This window comes from Dreissena polymorpha, chromosome 9 (assembly GCF_020536995.1).
Source record: "Dreissena polymorpha isolate Duluth1 chromosome 9, UMN_Dpol_1.0, whole genome shotgun sequence".
Taxonomy (NCBI): domain Eukaryota; kingdom Metazoa; phylum Mollusca; class Bivalvia; order Myida; family Dreissenidae; genus Dreissena; species Dreissena polymorpha.
Genome location: NC_068363.1, coordinates 37,464,407 through 37,480,734, shown reverse-complemented (window position 1 = coordinate 37,480,734; position 16,328 = coordinate 37,464,407). Strand labels below are relative to the sequence as shown.

The 16,328-nt window shown below is 38.7% G+C and overlaps 1 protein-coding gene across 11 annotated transcripts in view; it reads left to right on the top strand.

Annotated features, from left to right (window-relative positions):
• LOC127846468 (uncharacterized) overlaps positions 1–16,328 on the top strand; it is a 57,223-nt gene that overhangs the window by 3,369 nt on the left and 37,526 nt on the right. For all 11 annotated transcript variants that reach the window (XM_052377730.1, XM_052377727.1, XM_052377729.1 and 8 more), the window contains exons 6-31: positions 173–530; positions 677–832; positions 1,175–1,284; positions 1,556–1,719; positions 1,871–2,013; positions 2,658–2,772; positions 3,328–3,467; positions 3,947–4,075; positions 4,503–4,532; positions 4,815–4,929; positions 5,622–5,785; positions 6,642–6,728; positions 7,115–7,229; positions 8,037–8,320; positions 8,514–8,628; positions 9,191–9,339; positions 9,700–9,814; positions 10,358–10,527; positions 11,378–11,492; positions 12,238–12,431; positions 12,787–12,901; positions 13,149–13,366; positions 13,749–13,863; positions 14,109–14,257; positions 14,733–14,847; positions 14,994–15,238. In XM_052377730.1, coding sequence (XP_052233690.1) covers positions 173–530; positions 677–832; positions 1,175–1,284; positions 1,556–1,719; positions 1,871–2,013; positions 2,658–2,772; positions 3,328–3,467; positions 3,947–4,075; positions 4,503–4,532; positions 4,815–4,929; positions 5,622–5,785; positions 6,642–6,728; positions 7,115–7,229; positions 8,037–8,320; positions 8,514–8,628; positions 9,191–9,339; positions 9,700–9,814; positions 10,358–10,527; positions 11,378–11,492; positions 12,238–12,431; positions 12,787–12,901; positions 13,149–13,366; positions 13,749–13,863; positions 14,109–14,257; positions 14,733–14,847; positions 14,994–15,238 — 3,925 coding nt within the window. The remainder of the gene's footprint in view (positions 1–172; positions 531–676; positions 833–1,174; positions 1,285–1,555; positions 1,720–1,870; positions 2,014–2,657; positions 2,773–3,327; positions 3,468–3,946; positions 4,076–4,502; positions 4,533–4,814; positions 4,930–5,621; positions 5,786–6,641; positions 6,729–7,114; positions 7,230–8,036; positions 8,321–8,513; positions 8,629–9,190; positions 9,340–9,699; positions 9,815–10,357; positions 10,528–11,377; positions 11,493–12,237; positions 12,432–12,786; positions 12,902–13,148; positions 13,367–13,748; positions 13,864–14,108; positions 14,258–14,732; positions 14,848–14,993; positions 15,239–16,328) is intronic.

Here is a 16,328-nt window from a genome sequence, read left to right as displayed (position 1 = left end):
CATGATGCGGCGTCTCATCAGGGTATGCGCTGTTTGCTTAAGGGAATTTTGTAAGAAATATTCTAAATATAGAAATAAATATACTAGACATCCCTAATTTTGTAAATTAATTGATCCAACTTAGAAGGATGGGAGAGTCCACTAGGCATAAATGGGTTAAATATAATACTAGGCACTGAAAGCTGTTGAGGCGATGACATATCTCGGCGGTGGCACCAACGATGCAGATGCGTTTACCTTCGTCGGAAACCAAGTTATGAGTCAGAACCACGGCGCCCGTGGGGACGTTCCACGTATCGCCGTTATGATCACTGATGGTGGATCCGCCAACTCACAGGCCGCCATCGCCGCCGCCCAGAAGCTCGGACAGCAAAACGTCGGGATACTCGCAGTCGGCGTCGGTAGCCAGGTGAATCACGCAGAGCTGAACAACATCGTGGACGCACCGTCATCCCAGAACGCCTTCTATGTGAACGCGTATGATAATCTCGACAGCATAACCAACAATCTGCTGACTCAGATGTGCAAAGGTAGGAAAAACTGTGTCTTATATAACGTTTTTTTGGAAACAATAATTGATATCTTCCAATCTATTTAATTAGTATTGTTGTGTAATACGTGCATAGCAGTTAATATATTTTTCATGTATTTATTATTGGATTCCTCTTTATTTTAGTCACAAAGATGCAACCATCCATTTCCGGGGCAACTCTACCCACCGATCCCTGCAAAGATGTCGAAAGTAACTGCGCCTCCTACGGTGCCGACGTTTGTAAGACCTACCAATCCTGGGCACAAACCCACTGCGCCAAGTTTTGCGGATTTTGCCAGCGTATGTTTCTAAAGCAGCAGTTGAGATTTTAGTAACAATAGTTTTGCAAAGTTAAAATGCGGTTAGATTAAACATCATGCGTATAATAATTATAAGCTTGATCTTAGTATACATTCGACTTTTAACAAATGAACCTCGCTGTGGGAAAATGGGTTTTATTCGTTTCAGTAAATTGTCGTGCCAGATAAGCTTGTGCAGAATGCACTGGCTAATCAGGGACCAAACTTTTTGCCCGGTCTGCACAGGCTAATCTGTGAAGACAATTTACGAATATGTATTAAACCCCATTTTCACAGAGCGAGTCTCGGATGCCTTATATAACAATTTCTTTTTGTAAATCAGCTCTCTACACTGCCGCTCCTCCAAAATGTGTCGACACGGACCCCGCCTGCCAGTCCTATGGACGCGACATCTGTGCCGACCGAAACTCATTCTTTGCCCAGAGTTGCCAGGTAAAACCTGTGTTTACCAATCCCGCATTTAAATAAATAACATTTGCATATTGAATATTGTCTACATACTATAACGTAATCGATATTTGAATACAACGTTAACCGATATTCCCTTTACATAGTGTGAAGCAATATTCGATGTAATACAGTATGGGCTAACATTCACGTTAGTTTGAATGCAATTTTTATTTAAGTATTTCAGATTTATGGTCGGAATCTCCGATTGACGCAAACATGTTGTATTTTACCTCAAACGTATTTATGTTTCCAGTTGTTCTGCGGTTACTGCGGAGACTCTACGTCGCATGTTGGTTACTATGGACAGTGCTCTTACAAGGGTAAAACTTACGCCACCGGCGAGAAATGGTACGACGGTTGCGAGTACGAATGCATCTGTGAAGACGGAGCTTCCGGCCGATATAAATGTAACAACAGGTTAGTAGCACGCTTACGACGATCAATAGTTCTTACGTGATAGAATGTATTGTCGTCAATATGTTCTAACGTGAATACCCATTAGATTTGTATTTGATAAATAGAAGCCTAATATGTGCAAATAAGCAATGATTGAAACACTTGATCACAGGTGCCCGGTGTACTACAACTTGCCAACGGACTGCACCCTGGTAACACAGCCGGGCGAATGCTGCCTACAGCCAGTTTGCAATTTCAACCCCCAGGTGACCGTTCAACAGTCCAGTGGCCACGGAGTCTCACCAGCTGGCATTGGTAAGCTAAACCCATTCATGCATAGCGTCTAGAAAAAAGGCCTTGGCAAACAGCGTAGACCCAGATGAGACGCCGCATGATGCGGCGTCTCATCAGGGTCTACGCTGTTTGCTGAAATGAATTTCTGTAAGAAATATTTTAAAATAGAAATACATATACTAGACATCCCTAATTTTGGAAATAAATTGATCCAATATTTAACGATGGAAGAGTCCACTAGGCATAAATGGGTTAATCCGCCCTCTACAAACGTCACCACTGCTGTGTTGTCAAGTGATATGAGCCTAGTTCTGGGAAAACCGGGCTTCTGGTGTTGATACATGTGTCGAAATTGTTGACCCAGATTAGCCGGTTTAGTCCGCATGGGCTTATCAGGGGCTATATTTTCCCCTTTTTTTGGATTTTTATGTTTAAAGGAAGTATTTTCTAAACCAAATCCAGTTTATTCGAAAAGGGGCGTCCCAACTTAGCCTGTGCGGACTGCACAGACTAATCCGGTACGACCCTTTACGCAGATGCATTTAGCCCAGTTTTCCAACGACTAGGCTCATATTATAAAATATGTCACCTTTATATGATATAGCCAATGAATAAATTGAGTTATTATACTTAAAAAAAGCATATTATTGTTTTTGCATTTCCAGATGTGTGCGTCTACAAAACGAAGCAATACTATCAGGGTCAGCGTTGGCGCGACGGATGTGACTACCAGTGTGTCTGCGATGACTCTAAGAGCGGCCTATACACGTGTGAGGAACTGTAAGTACATACATTTACCCCGAAAAAACAACGGAACTATGCGATACAAGTTTTGTAGATAAACACGTTATTATACGGTACAGTTATTTTTATTTTGAGAAACGGGTTTGCAACATAACATATTAATATGGTACAGGTATTTTGTTGAACAGTTTTATAAGAAAGCAAATTCTTATATGTGACAGTTATTATGTGGTGCAGTTTTGATTGTTAACATATTCTTATATGTTGCAGTCATTATGTGCTGGAGTTTTAAAAGAAAGAAAATTCCAATTTAGTACCCTTTTCTTATTTTTATTTTTTGTGAAACGGGTCTGAAACATAACATATTATTATATGGTGCAGTTATTACGTAGTACAGTTTTATAAGAAAGCAAATTCTTATATGTGACAGTAATTATGTGATGCAATTTCGATTGTAAACTAATTCGTATATGTAACAGTTAATAAGTTGCGCAGTTTTTATTGTAAACATTATCATATATGTGACAGTTATTACGTGGTGCAGTATTATAAAACAGTAAATTGTAATGTTGGCATCCTTTTCTGTCCCAGATGTCCCAAATACTCCAGCATCCCTCCCTACTGCCACATGGAGACACCCGCGGGAGAGTGCTGCGCGAAGCCCGTGTGTGAGTTCAGTTCTCAGACAGGAAGCTTCCAAGGAACTGGTACCATCAGTGGTAACGGCGTGGGTGAGTATGATGAATACGATGCCACGTTTACAATACGGGAGCCACGTTATGGGAGAACGGGGCTTAAACCATGTGCGTTATTTAAGTTTCGTCCCTGACGCATATTCAAGAAGTCTCTTTAAAGCGAAACTAGTCAAGACGTAATGTTTCGAATCTGATTATCCTATGTGGACTGTTCAAGCCAATCTGGTACGACACTTTACGCACATATATTTACACCCCGTATTCCCAGAGCGCGTCTCAAGCATTACACTGTGGTAAATTTAGTAATATTTAAAGGAACTTTATTGAAAATTATACATATGAAAGAAAATCTGTGCTATTTAATTTATGTCATTTTACATTCGCAATGCACGTGCCATTTATATAATTATATAGTCATGTACTTCAAAAATGAGTATTTCGCCTTTGTTTGACTACTTTCAAGAACATAAAGTTCAATGCATTTTTTGTGAAAACTTTGTTGCTTCGTGCATCAGGTATCCAACCCACTGCTCACCCACCCTGCGTGGACGTGCTGTCCACGTGCAGCAGCTACGGAAAGAGCGTCTGCGTCGACTACAGAGGATGGGCCGCCCAGAACTGCCGTAAATACTGCGACATGTGCCGTAAGTACAAATGTTACATTTTCGCCGGAATGTATGCCTATATGAACATGTATTTGCCTTAAGTACAAATGTTACATTTTCGCTGGAATGTATGCCTATATGGACATGTATTCTATTTATTTTTATGTGGCTGTCACTAGTTAGGCTGATTGATTTCTTTGGAGCTCTTTTTATCGCAGTTAATAAATAGTTGATAGGGTGCAAGCAAATCTAACACTTCGTTTTTTCACAAATTAAAAACACAAATTTCCTATATAAGAGGAACCGACAATCGTATTTCTTTTATCACCGTTGTTTCGCTTAGCCACAAACAATTCCTATATTAGAGGAACCGACAATCGTATTTCTTTTATCACCGTTTTTCGTTTACCCGCAAAATGTGTATGCATCTCGTATCTACGCATTTTGACTGTCTTTTATTTTATAGCCGACGAGCTCGCTCAACCTGGACCGGATGGTGAGTTGATTAACTACACACATCTTTAAAAAGGAATTGCTTTTAAATGACAAAGCTGTATACTGCAAGTTGTTAATTACAAAAAAATACCTCTAAAGTTACGTATTTCTTTGTTGTAAACTGAATACAAAGTTAAAGAGGCATTATTTTTAAGCATGACCAAAATTTGACTTTGCATAAACAACCTATGTTCACAAAAGCACTAATGAGCTTCTTATTAATTCATATTAGGAACATCGAAACTAGGTATAAATCAGCAATCATGGCCGGTATTATTTTCAGACCGCTGCGTCTATGAAGGCAAACTGTACCAGCAAGGAGACACGTGGAACACGTCATGTGACACCACGTGTACTTGCGAGAACGCCATCTACGGATATTATAGATGTGTTAACAGGTTGGAACATTGCGATAGAAATAGTAGTAACCGTATTTGATTGCTTAATTTAACCCATTTATGCCTAGTGGACTCTCCCATCCTTCTAAATTGGATCAATTTATTTCCAAAATTAGGGACGTCTAGTATACTTATTTCTATATTTAGAATATTTCTTACAGAAATTCCTTTAAGCAAACAGCGCAGACCCTGATGAGACGCCGCATCATGTGGCGTCTCATCTGGGTCTTCGCTGTTTGCCAAGGCATTTTTTCTATACGCTAGGCATAAATGGGTTAATTACAGACGCCTTAATCGTTACACGAGTGCTTAGTATTTTACAGATTTCTAAAAACTTACTGTAAATCCTTAAGTCGTGTTACTTTTTCTCATTTTTAGTTCACCTTCAGTTTCGTCTAATGGCAAATAATAAGAAAGTGTCGATATTTTGAACAATATGCGAATAAATATATATTTACCCATTTATGCCTAGCGTATAAAAAAGGCCTTTGCAAACAGTGTAGACCCAGATGAGACGCCGCATGATGCGGCGTCTCATCAGGGTCTGCGCTGTTTGCTTAAAGGAATTTCTGTAAGAAATATTCTAAATATAGAAATAAATATACTATACATCCCTAATTTTGGAAATAAATGATCCAATTTAGAAGGATGGGAGAGTCCACTAGGCATAAATGGGTTAAATATACTTTTAGCTGCCCGAGCTACAACAACCTTCCACAGGCATGTTCAACGGTAAAGAAGGCCGGTGAGTGTTGCCCAATCGTTGAGTGCTCCACCGGTACCTTCTATACCTCCTCCATCACGCCATCTACGATTGGAAACGGAGGTGCCATCACCGTCCTCCGCCCACCATCTGGTACGTAGCCGCGAAATAGACAAACAGACAGACAGACAGTTTATTTCAATCCAATAAGGCATTTAAGCCCACGAGGACATATATACAATAAAAGTGTTGACGAACAGTGTAGACTAGAATACAAAATTTTAACAAAAGTTGTAGTTGTATGTTTCCAACATTTGGGGAAGATCACTTTGAGAACAATATTTAAAAAAAAAACATACATGCAAGATAATTCTGGAACGTTTTCGAAGCATTTAACCAATCCATTTTAAATTATAATACAATATGTTCTTATCTTAGAGGTTTCTTCAATCAACTACTTTGGGTAGTATAGCTGCCTATATTTATTTTTGTCCTTGTACCGATTACTGGATGATATTCTATTAACAATGTAGAAAACATAGAAATTGGCTTTTAAAATGTAGCATACATTTATCCTTATTTGTTTCGTGCTATCAAAAATCAACATATAAGCATGATAGTATGTTGTTTAAAAGATGCATTTTAGGGCCGTTTTGTGAACATATACATCGATTTAACAAACAATGACAAAAGAGATCATTGTCTCTATAAGTCTACTATTTTAAAAGTTACACATGTTTAAAGCGGCGCATGGTTAAGTATGTTTTATTTTGATATTGTACTATCCAACATTTCATAATGGATTGTATAGAATTCTTATGTATAACATTTGTTAAAAGCCATAAGTGATTCCAACTTACTTTGTTACTCATCAAAAATGAAAGCAAGCTGCGTCTCCCATAGCCGATTTCGCAATATCTGTTTGGCATTTTTTCAGTTCTGAAGCTAATACGTTGTATCAATTGTGTTTTATCTACAAATGCCTTTGACTATTCTCTCTTCAATAAAGGTATGACCCAGATCAGACCTACGCTACCGAGCGGTCAAACCCCACCCACGGGCAGCGGAGGCACGGGCTTCGTCCCACCAAGTCTAAGTATATTAACTTTATATGTTTTAGTTGTATTTTAATATTTTACTCATATTTTATGGAGTATTTCCATCGACGAAGAGCATCTCTTGGGTTTGTAAAGAAAAAGAAGATCAAAAAAAGAGATAAATAATGCAAACATTTTCTGTCAAGAAAGATAGACGCATGTCCGTTTCTGCAATGCTAGTAGAAACAAATTTGTAAAGCCATGCCACAGTTATACAGACAGCTCCAAACATGCACACAGACAATTTAACATAAACTATCATAAAATACATTAAAGTGCTGTTAAAATAAAGCAACACTTAAATTTTTCCTATAACTGAAATTGAAAAAACATATTGTAAATTAAAGTGAGAAATTAAATTAATTATACACTGTGATTTTCGCAGATGGCTGCCTGTACAAAGGTCAGCTCTATGTCCAGAACCAGGCCTGGGAAGACGGCTGTGACTTCGCGTGCTTCTGTAAGGATGCCGCCACCGGTCTATACTCGTGCAAACAGAAGTAAGTTACATCCTTAACCCATTTATGCCTAGCGTCTAGAAAAAAAGGCCTTGACAAACAACGTAGACCCAGATGGGACGCCGCACGATGCGCCTTCTCATCAGGGTCTGCGCTGTTTGCTTAAAGGAATTTCTGTAAGAAATATTCTAAATATAAAAATAAATATACTAGACATCCCTAATTTTGGAAATAAATTGATCCAATTAAGAAGGATGGGAGAGTCAACTAAGCATAAATAGGTAAATATTGGCTCATATTTTTACGAGAAAGGAATAGCGAAACTTCAGAAATATTATTATAAGAGTCATTCGTGTTACCGTCAGCTAGTCTTGTACGATACAGGGAAAGACGAAAAGACCACACCATAAGACGTAAACAATAATTGAACACACATACTAAATACATACGCGAATACTCTTTATATACGCATGTCTCGACACGTATGTGTGTACAGTCAAACTGAGGATAGAGGTCGGTCGAGGGAAATGGCAAAAGTGACCGTTGTCGACGAGTGACCGCTATTCTCGGATCACCACTTGTTAGATGGCTGGTCAATTGGTAGCATTGCTACTTCGTTATCCGACCCATTCGTTCGCACACAGTGTAGAACAAAGGCTGATTGCCGATAACTAAGCATAAGAACATAAATAATTTCTATTAAATAATACAGAATAATCTCTTATAAAGTGATTTACTATTTTTAGTGTGAGGTTGATACATGAATTGTTTTTTACGAAACAAAACAAATAACGAGGAAGATTAAAGCATCAAACGCGTATTCCATAATCTGTGTCAAATTCTGTTTAGATGCCCCTCATACCCGAACTTGGCTCCGTCCTGCCACCTGGAAGTAGACACAAACGACGAATGCTGTATGACACCGTCGTGTACCCCAGATCCAATCACACATCAGATCCCCGTGCAGATCCCCGTGTTCTTGCCGGCAACACAGAACCACGTGATTGTTGCTCCTCCCACTCTGATGGAAGTACATTCTGGCCAATACACCGCTTACGTGACGCTGTATCCACCAGGATTCACTCCGGCACCACCCACAGTGCAACCGGGAACCAATTTCGGCGGCGGAATCGGTGAGGAATATTATGTTTGAGATGTTACTTGTATTGCTTTACCTAAATAGTAGATGTATTGTATATAATGAAACTTCTTAATTTTATTCAGAGGAAAATAAGCACACCCGTATGTTATCAATTACAACAATCCGATGTCATATTTTCAAACGACGCATTTGTGTCATTTTGCAGTATATCGCTTCTTTTCCAGGTTATTGTTTTTACCACGGCACTCAATACACTCAGGGTCAAACCTGGGAGGATGGTTGCGAGTTTAACTGCATTTGTGACAATGCAAATACCGGACACTACACATGTACTGAGAAGTAAGGAGCTTCTCACAAAATTATTACATATAAATACTGATTTGTTAATAATTTGACATTGTGAACAATTTTAACAAATGCGTCAGAACATTTACACTTTGAATTTACGTTTACAATTAATGTCGTATATTATTTAATCAGTAACTAACGTTTTTTTCTGCCCCGTGGACGGGTTAGTGGTTGGGTGGATGTTTTGTTGATTGGGTGGGTAGTTATATGGTTGGGTGTTTGTACTATTACGTATTCTTCAACTTCATGTTTTGGCTGCATTATGTTACCTTTAAATACGTAGCAGAATTTTATATCACTTCGGATTCCCCCATGACTAGACTAAGTGTCGCTCATAAACCCTAAGCTCCTCGGTTAAGTTTAGGAGAGATCCCGAGTAGGAGCTTCAAAAGGGATATATTGCCGAGCGTTAGCGTTGTTCATTTCTTATGTATTGTTTAGCCACGATTTTATTATTTACAAAACAAATGTGTGATAGTGGTGTTAGTTTCGAGCAAATATATTTCAACAGCTGATTTCTCGAAATATACCTTCCATTTTATGATTTCGACAGGTGCGTGCACTATCCACCTATGCCTGCGTCATGCTACATGATCAAGGATCCCCTTAACGAATGCTGCGACATCCCCAAATGCAATTTTGGTGTGAACTTCGTCACGCACGTCGGTGAATTGCGCCAAACAACAGTCAGACCACCTGGCGGTAATTACAGCATGGGTTACTTTTGTGTACTCACTCAAAAATTTAATTGAAATGCATTTTACTCCTTTTAGTCAACTTTCCATTGTATTTGAATAATATTGGTGGTACACATGTTTGAGCATATTTAACATCGCTAATTAAAAAAATATTGAATAGAGATATGATCCGCGTCATGGTTAAATGGACCGTACGCCTTATGCGGATATCGTGGCACCTTACCAGATTCAATCGTGATACATAGGCTATCTCAGGACTCCTCCGTATGTAATAAATCGTCTGCTGCATCCAGAGTTTACCAGATGGCGCGGTTGCATGATGTAGCTCATATTGTACGTTGCTTATTTCAAATAAATGTTTCAGAGTATTGCGTGTATGGAGGTGCTCAATATCAACAAGGTCAGACTTGGTACGATGGATGTAGCTACCAGTGCACTTGTGAGGACGCTGTTAATAACCAGTATAGGTGCCTTACAAGGTGCGTGTCAGTTATATTTCATCTGATCACAGTTACGTTCGTTACTTGTTGACTTATATGACGACGTTTTTGAACGACGTAATATTTGACGTCTTGCTGAATATACAAATAGAAATACATAGCATTCATAATGCGCAAACATTATAACATATTATATTGCGCTTCAAAATTTGATAAAAGGCATTTCGTTAAGAAGTAGTAAACAGTATACATTTCTGTTCAAGGGCTTAAAAGCAAAATTTGCTATTTAAGTTGATAAAAATGCATGCAATCATCATGTTAACCCATTTATGCCTAGCGTCTAGAAAAAAGGCCTTGGCAAACAGCGTAGACCCAGATGAGACGCCGCATGATACGGCGTCTCATTAGGGTCTGCGCTGTTTGCTTAAAGGAATTTCTGTAAGAAATATTCTAAATATAGAAATAAATATACTAGACATCCCTAATTTTGGAAATAAATTGATCCAATTTAGAAGGATGGGAGAGTCCACTAGGCATCAATGGGTTAATATCAAAACGTCGACCTTCATTTACTCATGTCAGATGTCCCGAGTACCCGAACGTTGATGAGACCTGCACTTTCCTGCCCGACCCGAAGGATCCAAGCTGTTGCGTGATGCCCAGCTGCCCTTCTTCCACCACCCCCGGGACGAATCCGCTTATTCCAACGCCTGCTCCTACTGGAACGTACATTGGAACTGGAATGGGAACTGGTGCGTGTATTAAATTGAGACGCGTTCTGAGAAAACTGGACTTAACGCATGTGCGTAAAGTGTCATCCCAGATTAGCCTTTGCAGTTCGCACAGGCTTATCAGGGACGACACTTTCCGCTTTTATGGTATTTTTAGTTTCAAGGAAGTCCCTCCTTACCGAAAATAAAGTTTAGGCGGAAAGTGTCGTCCCTGATTAACATATGTGGCATGCACAGGCTAATCTGGGATGACACTTTACGCACATGCATTATGCCAAGTTTTCTCAGAACACGACTCATATAGTTAGAGCATATATTTAATGAGACAAAGGCAAAGACAAAACCTTTATTGTTATTTACGCTTGTACGAAGAGCATCCCTCCCCCCTAATGCAAAATCAATAAATACATTTGGTGTACAGTCATATCTTATTACAATAATAATGCACACACGTTGCAGTTTACACGGCTTTTATTATTATACAATAAATATACATATCATTAATCGGAACAAAACAAAAACCAAAAATACAAAGCAAAACCTTATTTAGGTTTGTTGCAAAAGAATCCATTTACTGGAAAAACACTCAAAACATTGTGCGTACAGCCCAATTATCCGTCTAACTGATCAGGGGCCGTTTCATAAACAATCGTACGACAATGTTAACTTACGAGAGAATATTGTAATCTGAATAAGTAGACGAACTAGCTCGCTATGCTCGTCAAATATATACGGCGCTAGAGATGCCAATGTAAGTAATTAAGTACTGAAAATTTATAAACATATGATATGGACTTTAGAAATTATGCATCTTCGAATAATGTATCGTATCGTAAATGTGTATTACAATGTTTATTGAAACGGTCCCCAGGCTACTGCGAGTACAAAGGCGTGCGATACACACAAGGGCAGGCTTGGCAAGATGGCTGTGACTTCAACTGCGTCTGCACGGATTCCGAGTCTGGCCTCTACAGATGCACCGAGAGGTTTGTGTTTGTTTCTTTGCGAATTTTGGTTAAGCCCAAACGAGGAAAATACCGTTCAAAACTAGTTTTTTCTGTTTGCAGTTTTGTAGTAGATGAATGTCTTACACGTTTTTTTTCCATATTTTTAAAAATGTGATAAAATTTTGGACAATCTCTAAATAGGATCCTGAAAAAAATCCTATTTTACGCGACAAGCACGTCTAAATTAAAAATATGTATTATGTTTCTACTGTGTATTGTATAAGATTTTATTTACATTTAATGTAAATTCTTGGCATCAAGTTTGAATTGTAATTTCGGGAAATATTGGGTTCTATTGAAATGTATTTACATTGAGGATTTCCGATCATGTAATTTTGATTTGATGATTTTAGTAGATGTCAATAATTGCCATTGGTAATACAACATTTAGAAAATAGTTTTATAAAATCGTACAGTATCCAGCCACTTTATAAAGTTGTTGAACGCAATATAGCCTTGTTTTGGACACAATGCATGTTCATAAAGTGTCACTCCATATAAGCCTGTGCAGCCCGTATAGGCTAATCAGGGACGACACATTCCGTTTGTCTTTTTTTAGTTTTAAGAAGGTCTCTTCTTAACGCACATGCAACGAAGGCGGAAAGTGTTGTCCCTGATAAGTCTGTGAGGACTGCACATGCTAATTTGGGAGACACTTTACGCACATGCATTAAGCCCAGTTTTCCGAGAACGACGCTCAATTGATCGTTGACTTTGCTTGTAGCTGCCAGAGGTACAACAATCTGCCTCAGTACTGTACGCTTGTTACCGATTTTGCAAACCCATGTTGCAAGAAACCCAGATGTAACATCCCGTCAGGCTTCAGCTCAACAGTGTTCGTGCCAACCGGAACTACACGACCACCAACCCCGCCCCCACCCGGACAGACTGTCGCGCCAACGAATCCACCACCACTCAGTAAGCGCTATATTCTTTAAAATATTCCACCACTTGACCATGTTTACAGATGCATTTGTAATGTATATACTTATACTTAAAGATCTACCTCAATCAATTCGAGCATCGCTCTGTAAGGGTTCAATTCGTGTACGTAAAGTATCGTATAAGATTAGCCTGTGCATTCCGCACATATATGCTAATCAGGGAAAACTCTTTTTCTTTAATTGAATTTTCGTTCAAATTCAGTCTCGACTTGACGAATATCCATTTTAGCAGGAAAGTGTCGTCCCTGATGAGTCTGAGATGACACTTCACGCACATGTATTTAACCCCGTTTTCTCACATTCATATCGATTGTTCTTCTTGTTCTCAGAATACTGCGTGTATAAGGGAGTGAACTACAACCAGGGTGAGACTTGGGAGGATGGATGTCAATACAAGTGCCGATGTGACGATTCAGACAAGGGACTGTACACATGCAATGAGAGGTAGGTGGTAATGCAACATTCTTATAAAAAAAAATAGAATTATGAATGCATCAAATTTAAAGGTATACATGATTATATGTTTATATCAAGCATGAATTTATTATATGATAATTAATTTTACAATGTGACACGTTGATTGATTTTCTGAAAGGTAAAAAAAGTTTGTGTTTTTAAAAGTAAGTTTCGATTGGCAATACTTTTCAACATAAAGAATAAGCTATTATTAAAAAAATCTCTTTTATTTAAGATGCGCAACTTACAACAACATGCCAGCCATGTGCAAGATGGTAACAGACCCTGAAGATTCATGTTGCACCGTACCGTCGTGCATTCCTCCCCCGGGAGCGACACCGGTTCCGGGTCAGTCAACCACACCTTACCAGATCCCCACCGCTCCCCCTGGGGAAGTGACGGGTTCCGCCAACGTGCCGACCCCTAGGACAGGGGAGACACCCTCCCCATTGAGTAAGTGGCGAAACTAAACCTAGTTTTAAGAAAATATAAAATAACTAGATTTTTGCTAAGAATTGACTTCAATTAAACTAAAAATACCATAAAAGCGGAAAGTGTCGTCCCTGATTAGCCTGTTCGGACTGTACGGGCTAATCTCGGACGACACTTTACGCACATGCAGTATGACTGAATTTCTTAGAACGCTGAATTACAAAAGCTACAGGGTCTGCACTGTTTGCTTAAAGAAATTTCTGTACGAAATATTCTAAATATAGAAATAAATATACTAGACATCCCTAATTTTGGAAATAAATTGATCCAATTTAGAAGGATGGGAGAGTCCACTAGGCTTAAATGGGTGAAACAAACATACTCTGTTGTCTCTTCCGAACAGCGTACTGCGTGTACAAGGGAGTGCAGTATTCACAAGGACAGAGGTGGGACGATGGCTGTCAATTTACATGCGAGTGTTTGGATGCTGGTACCGGCAAATACAGATGTCTTGAAAAGTAAGTATAAACAGTTACCAAAATTGCATATGGAGAATTTTGTCGCGATTGATTCGGTTTAACTAAATAGACTACAACACCATACTACTGAAGTATTCTGGGGAATTAATGCACCAAATCTCTTATTGGGTCAAGTTCGTGTCACTGGTTACTTTTGCATACAAGTGCATGCATTGAGGTTGCATCGAAATTAAAGTGTAAATATAATATTATAATTCTAATCGGTGTCGTTGGTTTATAATCAGATGCCAGAAGTATGTAGAAGTTCCCGCAAATTGCCGTCTGGCCCGAGATCCAAGGAACCCTTGCTGCCAGATTCCGGAATGCAACGAACCCACGCCTCAGCCCCAGTTCACGCCTGGCCCGACTCCGTTACCCCCTACACCACCACCGAGTAAGTTCTAGGATATAACTAGAAGCCATGTAATGTGGCTACTGTATTAGGGGCCGATTGGAAACTAAATGTTTAGAGACAGATTGTATAAAGGGGCATATCGACGTTTTATATGGTATAATATTTTCATAAAAAATATTGCTGAATAACTATTTACTTAATAGATGCTTTAAGTGTATTTATCGTTTAACAAACGCTCTATACATTTTTATATGGATAATTTAAAGAAAAGTTTCCCCCGGGGCTTTTAAAATTAGGCGCGGGTAAATCAGACGAAGTAGTAACATCGTTATAATTGAAATGCACATGAAAAACCACTACAGGATTTTGCGCTTGAGAATTTTGCGCTATCAATAACATTACTGTATTTAAGTAAAATACTAACGTTTTTAGTTTAATAATGGATAAATACAATATAACTTCACTATGACTACACAATACTCAGTCAATACAATTAGAATACTCGACATTTTAGATGTGTGCGTCTATAAGGGCAACTATTACACACAAGGTCAACAGTGGTACGATGGTTGTGACTATGCATGCACGTGCGAGAATTCTATGACTGGCGTGTACACATGCAATGAAAGGTAAATGCTTCAAATTAAAAAAAAATTAACATCAATTCATGCAGCTAATTAAAGTAGCAGTTGAATTGATGCACGTTTTATTATCTCTTTACTACCCAAGTTTAACGGTAAAGATGCGTCATATATATCCTCACTTTTCCTTACAGATGTCCCCACTTTGGCCAGCTCCCGGCTGAGTGTACTCTAGTCAAAAGTTCAAGTGACCCACTTTGCTGTCAGGAACCAAAATGCGTCTTCCAAAACACAAAAAATCAGACAACTGGTTTCTTAACTCCACCGACGGCTCCACCAGGTGTGATTGATGGTGGCCACGCCACACCGACACCGCTGCCGACAATGGCGCCGTCTCCGGGTTATTCCCCAACTATGGGACCATCTACAACTCCAGCACGTATGTTCCGTTACCGACAACATAAACACATGCACAACTTTATATTTACTCTTTTTATGCAATCGATGGTGATTCAGCTGGCATATTTCACAGGTGGAAGTAACGTACCCTGGATAGTATTTTTTTTTATTTATTTTTTAGGAGCCCAATATATTCAAATAAATATATAAAATCATGTTTAATGAGAAAAAAATTGACAAAGAGCCATGAAAAAAAAATCCCCACCCTCTGATATTGGAATCATAACAAGGTCATTAACTAGAATTTATCATAGACCTGTCTTCGCTGGCCGCAAAATGTCAAAAGTAGCTTTAATCAAAAGCATCCATTTATCCTCCTATGGGCAATTGGACAACCTTTCAAAAAAAGTTAACTTCAAAAATATCTGTCCAGCCGTTAACTCACAGTCGGTCAAAAACCGAGCAATATTTCGAGTCCGTTTGTCAACCCGAATAAATCTTCTACAGACTTTCAAACAATATTTTTGAGTTTTTGCCCCTTAATCGATAGCTCGCGTCCTATTCCTTTGAAACAACGAAGCGTGTCAAATAATGCATGCGTATGCAACCACTTTTTGCGGCCCGCGAAGACAGGTCTATAATAAAGTCTAGTTAATGACCTTGTTATGATTCCAATATCAGAGGGTGGGGATTTTTTTTCATGGCTCTTTGTCAATTTTTTTCTTATTAAACATGATTTTATATATTTATTTGAATATATTGGGCTCCTAAAAATATATATATGAAAAATACTATCCTGGGTACGTTACTTCCACCTGTGGCATATTTTGCCAAATTATCATGTTTTCTATAATAATAATTTACTACTATAATTAATGTAAGTTTTCGGACACACTAAGTATTCGGACAACCTCTTTATAACACAACATATTGTTTTGTGACTCGGACGCCAAGATTTTCCCAGACAGTGGTATTTGTATCACAATCAACCTAATATACAACCAGATAACGGTAATAAAACCCGGCTTGTTAATGTGAAAAGGAAATTTGTGTAAATATGCATGCATACCGGTAAAAAACAATGGCTTCACTCGATAGTTAATGAAGGTGTCATAGTAAAAAAAAAACAA